Genomic DNA, 11,869 nt, shown 5'->3' with positions numbered 1-11,869 from the left:
ACTACAAATAGACAAACAGACATTAAACTAAAATGTTTCCATCTCTGTCAATGATAGCACTAACCCCCCCACAGAGCCCAACAGTCCCAGAATGCCTCTGTGGTCGCCGTGGACAGCGCGTGTTCCTTCTCAATATTTACCCGGGCATGAAGCTAAATTGATCTTAAAGTAGGTTAAAGGACAGGCACAACATTGTGTGTTGAAGGGCCTGTACTGTGCTGTAATGTTCCATGTTCTATGGTGAGTAAAAATTTGTTAAATGTGTTTATTGGCCTCACTTTGATGAGTTTATTTCTCACACAATAGGCTGAACTGGATACACTTCTGTTTGGCTGTCACGTAGTTCTATACCCACTAATGTCCTTACAGGTGAGTCCTTCTCTACATTCTGTGCCTCTGCAGAAGAGCTGGAGGTCAGACACTGTTGAGCTTAAGGGCCAGAGGGGCTTTCCAACCCACTCTCAGCCATAGATCCTGAGTGAAAAGTTAAATACAGATGAAGGGTCTCAGCCCAAGATGTTGATTATTTATTCCTTTCCACAGATGCTGCCTGAGCTGTTGAGTTCCTCTAGCGTTTTGTGTGTGTTAATTTGGATTTGCAGCACCTGCAGAATCTTTAGTGTAAAGGAAGGTTCTCCCCTCATGCCGGTTCACCTACAGAGGGTGTGGTTGAGAACACATGATGTTAGCAATGTGGACTCACCCAACCAGAATAAGAAATGCCAGACAAGTGGATATCAAAAACCACATATTTTCAATAAATTACCAAGAATAAAACAAATTGGTGATTCCATATTTATTAAGGAAGAAACTAAAACAATAAAAAAAAATCAGTTTAATCTATCCACACATGGATGTTATTTGTGTGAAATGATCCCTTTATATATTTTTAAAAGTTAAATTCTTAGTCAATAAGGCACAAGGTTATTAAGACAAAACAAATTATTCAAAAAATTAAAATTCAAGTCATTTTGTAAAGACTGCAAAGGAGTAACTTGTTATTAAACAACAGCTGTACCCTCCAGAAGATGTTATCAGGGTTTGTTTCGTACAACCCTGGCACTGTGTCTCCCTCCAATGGGCTAAATACCAAGACTGGACAAGTGGATCACTGAGCAATGACAACATGAATTTAGCAATCACTGTGAGGAATTTCCCAGAAGAGTTGTCAAGAATGTACATCGGGAAATATTGGTTTAAATATACTTTAGTACATGCCAATATTTGCTACCACACTAAAATGTGCTTATATAAATTGTAAATATCTATATGGAATGGGGCTGGATAATATGTCTTACATATTATGATTGGTTTAATGTTTAATTTGTATTTGCTGTTCCTAATTAACCTCATCAGAATCATTAAGCATTATCAGTTGGTGCCTCTTTCCATTTTGCAACAAGGTCGTCAAATGCCTTCAGTCTCTCCTTGGTTTCATGAATGAAGGGTGAAAGGTATTGCTTCATCTCTGCAATGCGGACACTGAACTTTTCACGCGTGTAAAGGGTGACTCTTCTGTGCCATTCATCACCCTCAAGTGTCTGATTCAATTGGCTCGTTATGAGGCTCAGGTTTTGGCGGTATTGTTGAATGTCGTTGTGGATCGACTCTAATTTCTCATGGATCGTGTTGTATGTTTCATTGCCAATGACCTCCTGGACCTGAGAACCAGCAGCATACAGCTTGTCTTGGAGCAGCTTACCCTGCTCCATAATATGTTGAGTGATAGGGATTCCTTTCCACTCGAGCTCCTTTGACAAGTTGTACAGCTCCTTTATTGATGTTTCAAGTAGGGTATCAAAATGTTCTGTACTGTTTGATAGCTTTCCTCTGGAAGGGAGAAAAAATCATATAATGAAACTTACACATTTTACATTGATTCATATTAAAGCCTGCCAACAGTTTACTCACACAAGGGGTTCTGCAGATGCTGGGAAATCCAGAGCAACACATGCAAATTGCTGGAGGAACTCAGCAGATCTGGCAGCATCATTGATGATTTTGGAATGAGCTGCCAGTGGATGTGGTGTATGCAAGTTCAGATTCAACATTTAAGAGAAGTTTAGATAAGTGCAATGATGGGAGGGGTATGGGGAGCAATGGTTTGGGTGCGGGCCAATGGGAGAAAATAGTTTGGTATGAACTAGATGGGCTGAAGGGCCTGTTTCTGTGCTGTAGTGTTCTATGGCTCTAACTCAGCAAGTCAGGCAACATTTATGGAGAGGATTAAAGAGTCGACATTTTGGGCCGAGACCCTTTATCATCTCTGGAAAGGATGAGGGAAGAAGGCAGAATAAGAAAATGAGGGAGGGGTAGGAGTACAAGCTGGCAGGTGATGGGTGAAGCCAGATGATGGGGAAACTATGTGGGTGGGGGAAGGAAAGACAAAGTATGAAGCTGGGAAGTAATAGGTTGGTGAGACAAATGGCTGAAGAAGGAATCTAGTAGGAGGGGACATTGGACCATGGGAGAAAGAGAAGGAGAAGGGGCACCAGAGGGAGGAGATGGGCTAGTATGGAGAAGAAAAGGGGTGAAAGGGGAAACAGTTTATTCAATACATTTGGTCTGTCGCTATGTTTATGAGCCTCTTTACCTCCACCTGCCACACACTATCCCTTTCGCAATAGAACGTAAAACAGTACAGCATGGCAAAAAGACATTTGGCCCATGATGTCTGGGCCAAACATTATGTCAACTCTGTGGTTACTTGCCTTGTGAATCTCCTTTATATTTTCCCCTGTCATCTTAAAGCTAGGCCTTCTAGTACTTAATATTTCTATCCTGAATAAAAAGACTATCGCAAAAATAATTGATCACAGTACACCAAATGCAGCCTAAACGAAGTTTTATACAGCCACAAAACTTCCCAACTTTTATATTCAGTTCCCTGACTGATGAAGGCAAGCATGCCATAAGCCCCTTTTAACATACTTGCTACTTCTAGAGAGAACTTAAGACCATAAGACATAGGAGCAGAATTAGGCCATTTGCCCCATCGGATGGATCTGTTCTGTCATTCGATCATGGCTGATTTATTATCCCTCCAAACTCCATTCTTCAATCTTCTTCCCATAACCTTTGACACCTTGACTAATCAAAAACCTATCAACTTCTGCTTCAAATATACTCAATAACTTGGCCTCCACAGACATCTATGGTAATAAGTACAAGAGATTCTCCACCACCTAGCTAAAGAAATTCCTTCTCATCTCTAAATGGACATCCCTCTATTCTGAGGTTGTGCCCTCTGATCCTGGACTCCCCCACCACAAGAAACATCCTCTCCACATCCAGTCTATCGAGGCCTTTCAACATTCAATAGATTTCAGTGAGATACCCCCTCATTCTTCTAAACCAGTGAGCACAGGCCCAGAGCCATTATACATTGACCCAGAGCTATGGACTTGAACCCCAAGATCACTCTGTACATCAGTGTTCCCAAGGACCCTGCCATTTATTAGTAAACACAGTAGGAAATCCAGCTCATAGAAATTTACACTATAAATCCATAAGATGTAGGAGGAGGATTAGGCCATTTGGCCCATCGAGTCTGCTCTGCTATTCCTTCATTATCCCTCACAACCCCATTCTTCTGCCTTCTCCCTGTAATCTCTGACATCCTGACTCATCAAGAAATTATTATATTTTCATCACTCCTGCAGGTTGAGGGTGTCAACTGAGGCTTTTGTCCCAAACACTGGAGCAAGAGTTGAACCTTTTCAGAGAATATTCGCTGGGTTTTGAGAACCTGAGTTAAAGGGAAAGGTTGAATAGGTTAGGACTTTTTTCCCTGGAGCGTACGAGAAAGGGTGGAGATTTGATAGAGGTATACAAAATTATGAAAGGTATAGATAGGGTAAATGCACACAGGCTTTTCCCCTCAGGTTGGATAAGACAAGAACTCGAGGTCATAAGCTCAGTAGCCACTTTATTAGGTACCTCCTATACCATCAGGCCCCTTGTATATATATCACCCTTCAACCTGATATCAATAAGGATTCAGAATCAGGTATGGATTTTGTGAAATTTGTTGTTTTGCGCAGTGGTACAATACAAAGGCATACAATGACTATAAATTTCAAAATTAAATAAAAATAAATTTACAACAATAACATGCATATCTAAAGCTATCAGAAGTTACAAATACATCACCATCTGTTTCAACAAAGAAATATTTATCAAAATTTCTCTTCTGAGATAGTGTATAGACAATAGAGTGATGGTAAAAAGATCTCACTGAAACCTACTGAATAGTGAAAGACCTAGATAGAGTGGACGTGGAGAGGATGTTTCCGATAGTGGGAGAGTCTAGGACCAGAGGGCGCAGCCTCAGAATAGAAGGACGTTCCTTTAGAACAGAGATGAGGAGGATTTCTTTGGCTAGACGGTGGTGAATCTGTGGAATTCATTGCCACAGACAGTTGTGGTGGCCAAGTAAGTAGGCATATTTAAAACAGAGGTTGATCGGTTCTTGATTAGTTAGGGCATCAACAGTTACAGGGAGAAGAGAGAATGGGGTGAGAGGGATAATACCTCACCCAAGTAGGAATGGCGACACAGACTTGATGGGCTGAATGGGCTTAATTCAGCTCCTATGTCTTATGGTCTTATGGTTTTATTTTAAGGTGCACCTTGTACAAGCTAAGAGAGATTGAAGTATCATTTGAGCAGTGCAGACTCGAGGGGCCGAATGGTCTACTTCTGCACCTATTGTCTATTACTTATATAGTGGTTTAGTAATCAGTAGGCAAATACTTACACAGCTGTTTTGGCCAATTCAGACTGGGATAATATTTCGACAGCAGCACTGGCAACCTCATGTCCTATTTTGAACAGGTCCCAAAGAGGCTGCTGCCAGCTTGTGGATTTGTTGGGCTTGGACTCTTCTACGGGAATGGCGGCACCCTGTAATCCTAGACAGGAACAGAGAAAAAGTGCTGGTAAAGAAATCCACGTGGCTCTTGGAAGGAGGCTGTGAAATGTGGTGCATGCTTTTCTCACTCTACCGCAGGTGCAGCTTGGTAGGTACAATCTTACATCTCCAAGGTACAAAGGTCCAGACTGATGCTTTCTTGAAAATGTTTACTTAGAGATAGAGCATGGTAACAGGCCCTTCCGCCCAATGAGCCCACTCCACCCGAGTGACCAATTAACCTACTAACCCGTATGTCTTTGGAATGTGCAAGAACCCAGAGGAACCCACATTTTAGTCTTTCAGAACAGCAAATCAAAATTCAAACTAAATTTATTATCAAACAACATATGTCACATATACAACCCTGAGATCTGTTTTCTTGTGGGCATACACAGTTAATCCGAGAAAGACAATAGAATCAATGAAAGACCACACCTAACAGGTTGCACAAACAACCAATATGCACAAGACATCAAACTGTACAAGTACAAATAATAATAATAAAAATAATAATAATAAGCAATAAATATCGAGAACATGAGATGAAGAGTCCTTGAAGGTGAATCCATAGACTGTGGGAACATTTCAATTATGGGGTGAGTGAAGTTATCCCCTCTGGTTCAGGAGCCTGATGGTTGAGGGGTATTAACTGTTTCTGAACCTGGTGGTTTGGTTCCTGAGGCTCCTGTACCTTCTTCCTGATGGCAGCAGTGAGAAGAGAGCAAGGCCTGGGTGGTGGGGGGTCCCTGATGATGGATGCTGCTTTCCTGCAACAGCTCTCCATGTAGATGTGTTCCATGGTGGGGAAGGCTTTACCCATAATGGACTAAGCCATATCCACTGTTTTTTGTAGGACTTTCCTTTCAAGGGCACTAGTGTTTTCATACCAAGCTGTGGCACAGCCAGTCAATATACTCTCCAACACACATCTATAGAAGTTTGTCAATGTTTTAGATGTATTCCGAATCTTTGCGAACTTCTAAGGAAATAGAGGCACTTCTGTGCTTTCTTCATTATGACACTTACATACTGGACACAGGACAGGTCCTCTGAAATGATAACATCGAGGAATTTAAAGTTGCTGACCCTGTCCACCTCTGATTCCCCTGATGAGAATTGGCTCATGGACCTCTGGTTTCCTCCCCCTGAAGTCAATAATCAACTCCTTGGTCTTGCTGACATTGAGTAAGAGGCTGTTCTATATGAATGAAATAAACTCAGAAGATCAGGGAACTTTCTTGTGTGCAGGAGCTGGATATCAGATTTTCTGCATAACTTGAGTAACTGGCCTTCTGTTTAATTGCAACACACAAAGTGCTGGAGAAATTAGTCCAGATGAGGGGTCTCAACCCGAAATGTCAACTATGCATTTCCCCTCCATAGATGCTGCCAAACCCACCGAGTATTTTGTGTGTTGCTCCAGATCCCAGTATCTGCTGTCCCTTGTGTTTTCATTTTAATTGGCTGCGATCTAAAAAGTAATCCTGATAGCCAAATCCTGATATCCTGATTATCCTGATAATCCGCTGAAAGAACTCGACAGGTTGAGCAGCATTGGTTGTGGAAGAAAATTTTCAGTTCAGCCCAAAACATCAACAATTTCTTTCTTCCCACAAAAGCTACTCAACCTGTTGAGTTCCTCCAGTGAGCTGCTCTGGATTCCATCTTTTGTGGCTTCATTTTAACTGGCTGTGTAGAACTTCGGGGTGGCTTGAGGGGACTGGAAGATGTGAAAGAAATGCAAGTATTTCTTTCTTACTGGCTGAATATCTGAAGTTTATACAATGTTCTCAGTTGAGACCAATGGACATGTCTGTGAGTGAGGCCATGGGACAGCAGTACCTCAAGAATATTAAACTCCCACCACCCTTGTATCAGTTTTGCTCCAAATATAATTTCCTCAGTTTCAATCCCTGATTTACAGATTCAATAAAGATGTATTTATAAACAAATTTGGCAAGCATTTTAATGCAGCCAGTATACCTTCCGTGGCCATTTTATTGGGCACCTCCTGTATCTAACAAAGTGGCCACTGAGTGTAAGTTCATGGTGTTCTGCTGCTTTAACCCATCCGCTTCAAGATTTGACATTTTGTTGCATTCAGAGATGCTCTTCTGCACACCACTGTTGTAACGTGTGGTTATTTGAGTTACTGTCACCTTCCTGTCAGCTTGAACCAGTCTGGTCATTCTCCTCTGACCTCTCTCATTAACGAGGTGTTTTTACCCACAGAACTGCCACTCACTGGATTTTTTTTTGTTTTTCACACCAGAGACTGTTGTGTGTGAAAATCCCAGGAGATCAGCAGTTTCTGAGATACTCAAACCATCCCATCTGGCACCAACAATCATTCCACAGTCAAAGTCACTTAGATCACATTTCTTCCCCATTCTGATGTTTGGTCTGAATGACAACTAAGTCTCTTGACCGTGTCTGTATGCTTTTATGTGTCGAGTTGCTTCCACATGATTGGCTGATTAGATATTTCCATTAATGAGCAAGTGTACAGGTGTACCTAATAAAGTGGCCACTGAATGCACTGTATGCACACCAATGTCCTTGAAAATGCAATTTAAAGATTGAATGAAAAGTCAAACAAGCCAAGTTTGATTCCAAGCATAAATTTCTAAAAGCAAAATGTTGTAAGATAGTGGTTGAAGGGGGGATGTTGGCTGGGATTCTGGATGAACATCCAACCTCCACTGACCTGGAACAAACAGCCAGGCCAACAGTGTCCCTTCTCATCAAGCGGGAAGAGATGAGACAGTCATTCAAACAAGCCACACACTTTCCCTTATATTTGTGCCAAATAATAATTCTATTGATTTTTATTTAAAACTAGTCTTAGATAAAAGAGAACAAAAGCCCTGTACGTCCAAGATGTACATTAATTTTTAACTGTCTTAGAATTAACCATAATTTGACAAAAGTAAAAGATCTGTGAACCATTTTTCTTAAGTATTTTCCAATGTCAATCAAATCCCTGCTAGGTCAACCATCTATGGATGAGCAAAAGACCATCCCTTGTCTATTGTGCCACATAGAACAGAGAACAATGCAACTCAGAACAAGCCCTTCTGCCCACAATGTTCTGCTGTCACTTTAACCTATTCCAAGATCAATCTAACCCTTCTCTCCTACCTAGCCCTCTATTTTTCTTTCAACCATGTGCCTATCTATGAGTTTCTTCAAAGTCCCAAATGTATCTGCCTCTACCACCACCCGAGAAGCACAAAATGCTGGAGGAACTCAGCAGGTCAGGCAGCATCTATGGAGAGGAATAACGTTTCAGGTCAAGACCCTTCATTGGGCCTTGTTTATTCCTTTCACAAGTTTCACAAGCATTTTGTGTTAGCATTCTCAGACTTGGCAATATTTCCAGCATTAACTGCTACCTGTAACAACACATCCCATAAAGTGAACATCAATCAGAATGATGAATTCATGTGAGCTTTGCTTTTATGGTATATAGTTTTAATTGTTATATTGCTGTTAGTTTGAAAAGTTTGTGATCTGTACCTTTAACCAGCAGAAGTACCAAAGCAACAGCAAATATCTTCATGGCGGCGTCAGGTCCTTAACCTCTGCAGAATCAAATAGACAGAAACATTATAGGTAGAGTTAAATAAGCAAACAAAAAGGATGTAGAACTGAATCTTAATAACACTTATTGTCAGAGACATACACAGATACAAAGATGTCATGCTTCCAGGTCTTAGGGAGCTTGGTTTTCTGCTCCTTGCCTCCTTAGCCCTCTTTACCAAATAATACTTTTTTAACAATTTATTCACCAGTCAGCTTTTAATTCTTCATTTATTTATTTTTCATTGAGTCAAACCTGTAAAACTTCCTCATTCCTTCCCCTTTCTTACTATCAGTCTGGTGCAATCTAACACTGAGGCAATAACTTTTGTCACATAAACCTTTTCAACTCTCTGCCATTAAACCATAAGACCATAAGATACAGAAGCAGAAGTAGGCCATTCAGCCATTCAATCCTGGGCTGATCCACTTCATCCAGTCATCCCCACTCCCCTGCCTTCTCCCCATACCCTTTGATGCCCTGGCTAATCAAGAACCTATCTATCTCTGCCTTAAATACACCCAATGACTTGGCCTCCACAGCCGCTTGTGGCAACAAATTCCACAGATTTACCACCCTCTGACTAAAGTAGTTTCTCCGCATCTCTGTTCTAAACGGACATCCTTCAACCCTGAAGTTGTGCCCTCTTGTCCTGGACTCCCCTACCATGGGAAATATCTAATCTGTTCAGGACTTTTAATATTTGGAATGTTTCTATGAGATCCCCCCTCATTCTCCTGAACTCCAGGGAATACAGCCCAAGAGCTGCCAGACATTCTTCATACGGTAACCCTTTCATTCCTGGAATCATTCTTGTGAATCTTCTCTGAACCCTCTCCAATGTCAGTATATGCTTTCTAAAATAAGGAGCCCAAAACTGTACACAATACTCAGTGTGGTCTCACGAGTGCCTTATAGAGCCTCAACATCACATCCCTGCTCTTATATTCTATACCTCTAGAAATGAATGCCAACATTGCATTTGCCTTCTTCACCACCGACTCAACCTGGAGGTTAACCTTCAGGGTATCCTGCACAAGGACTCTCAAGTCCCTTTGCATCTCTGCATTTTGAATTCTCTCTTCACCTAAATAATAGTCTGCCTGTTTATTTCTTCCACCAAAGTGCATGACCATACACTTTCCAACATTGTATTTCATTTGCCACTTCTTTGCCCATTCCCCTAAACTGTCAAAGTCTCTCTGCAGGCTCACTGTTTCCTCAACACTACCCGCTCCTCCACCTATCTTTGTATCATCAGCACATTTAGCCACAAATCCATTAATCCCATCGTCCAAGTCATTGACATACATCGTAAAAAGCAGCGAGCCCAACACTGACCCCTGTGGAACTCCACTGGTAACCGGCAGCCAGCCAAAATAGGATCCCTTTATTCTCACTCTCTGTTTTCTGCCGATCAGCCAATGCTCCACCCATGCTAGTAACTTCCCTGTAATTCCATGGGCTCTTATCTTGTTAAGCAGCCTCATGTGTGGCACCTTGTCAAAGGCCTTCTGAAAATCCATGTACTCTGTATCTACTGCATCTTCTTTGTCTACCCTGCTTGTAATTTCCTCAAAGAATTGCAGTAGGCTAGTCAGGCAGGATTTTCCTTTCAGGAAACCATGCTGGCTTTGGCCTATCTTGTCATGTGCCTCCAGGTACTCCATAATCTCATCCCTAACAATCAATTCCAACAACTTCCCAACCACTGATGTCAGGCTAACAGGTCTATAGTTTCCAGTTGCTCCTTGGACTCGAATTCAAAGAAGAATTATTTAGAGAGAATATTAGTACATGGTAATTGACTTTAGTTCTCTTCTGGGATCCTTTTGTAATGTTACAGGGCAGCTACAGTCTTCATTGTATAATAGTCTGGTATGAAGGGACCACTGCACAAAAAAAGCTGCTCAGGGTTGTAAATTCAGCCAGCTCCATCATGGGCACTGGCCTCCCAAACATCAAGGACATCTTCATAAGATGATGTCTCAAAAAGGCAGCATCCACCATTAAGGATCCCCACTAACCAGGACATGCCCTCTTCTCATTACCACCATCAGAGAGGAGCTACAGGAGCCTGAAGGCACACACACTGTTTTAGGCATAGCTTCTTCCCCTCTGCCATCAGATTTCTGAATGGACAATGAACCCATATACACCACCTCACTATTTATGTTTTCTTTTTGCACTACTTATTTAATTTATTTTATATATATATATATTTGTATTGTGATTTATAGAGTTTTTAATGTATTACACTGTACTGCTGCTGCAAAACAACAACGATCACGACAAATGTTAGTGATAATAATGCTGACTCTGATTCTGATTCATTTGGGATTTTGGGTAAACATCATTGGCCACTGAGTGTAAACATCCCCCAAATTGATGGGGTGAACGTCACACACTCGCTTGCTGGTTGAAACAAATGCCTCCTCAGCCTGCAACTGTGTCAGCAATCAGACCTCCATTGGAAGTGCTTTTGCCAGAAGTGGAAATCCTGCAATTGTGCAGCACACACTCAAAATACTGGAGGAACCCTGCAGGTCAGGCAGAGAGGAATAAACAGTCAACTTTTGAGCCAAGACTCTTCATCAGGTAGTAAAGGAAGGCAGAGTCATGAGAGAGGTGATAGGCAGCTAGAAGAGGAGGCAGAGTGAAAGTGGGAAGGGAGAGGGAGGGAATTTCCAGAATTTGGAGAATTTGATGTTCATACCAAGGGGCTGGAGACTACCCAGATGGTAGTACCTATTCTACTACCCATAGTGCTTTCCCCTTACATTACTTCTTCACCTCTCCTGCCTATCCCCTCCCTGCTTCCCCTCCCCCACCCCTTGATCTTTCCTCTGATTGGTTTTTCACCTGCACCTTCCACCCTCCCCCCACCTTCTTTATAGGGCCCCTGCCCCCTCCTTCTTCAGTCCTGATGAAGGGTCTTGGCCCAAAACTTTGCTCCTTTCAACGGATGCTGCCCGACCTGCTGAGTTCACCCAGCTTTTGTACATGTTGATTTGACCACAGCATCTGCAGTGTACTTTGGGTTTCCTCCTGGTACTCCGGTTTTCTCTCGCAGTCCAAAGACATATGGATTAGTAGATTAATTGTTTACATGGGTCTAATTGGGTGGCACAGGCTTGTTTGGCCTGAAGCATCAGTTACCATGTTGTATCTCTAAATAAAATAAAATATAAAATATTATAATAAATATTATAAAATAAAATGCAGATTTTACAGCATTGAAATAAAAAGACACAAAGATCAGATCATGGCTGGAACATCAAGTAGTTTCTGGGTCTAGGTAAAGAGGAGTTTCTTCTCTCTGAGGGGTGTAAATGCTTTAACTTCCCTCCAGTGAGCTGTGGAGTTTGGGT

The 11,869-nt window shown here is 41.8% G+C and overlaps 1 protein-coding gene across 1 annotated transcript; it reads right to left on the bottom strand.

The window, feature by feature from the left end:
- Window positions 1–813: 813 nt before the first annotated feature.
- LOC132385293 (uncharacterized) lies at window positions 814–8,501 on the bottom strand. The gene is made up of 3 exons (XM_059957315.1): window positions 8,435–8,501; window positions 4,760–4,913; window positions 814–1,830 (listed from the first exon to the last, which is right to left on the bottom strand). Exons 1-3 carry the CDS (start codon window positions 8,475–8,477, stop codon window positions 1,362–1,364), a joined length of 666 nt encoding a protein of 221 aa, XP_059813298.1. The 5' UTR covers window positions 8,478–8,501; the 3' UTR covers window positions 814–1,361.
- Window positions 8,502–11,869: the final 3,368 nt, after the last annotated feature.

Source organism: Hypanus sabinus, chromosome X2 (genome assembly GCF_030144855.1).
Source record: "Hypanus sabinus isolate sHypSab1 chromosome X2, sHypSab1.hap1, whole genome shotgun sequence".
NCBI classification, from domain to species: Eukaryota; Metazoa; Chordata; class Chondrichthyes; order Myliobatiformes; family Dasyatidae; genus Hypanus; species Hypanus sabinus.
The sequence above is the reverse complement of the archived record's forward strand: the minus strand, read 5'-3'. Positions and strand labels throughout refer to the sequence as shown.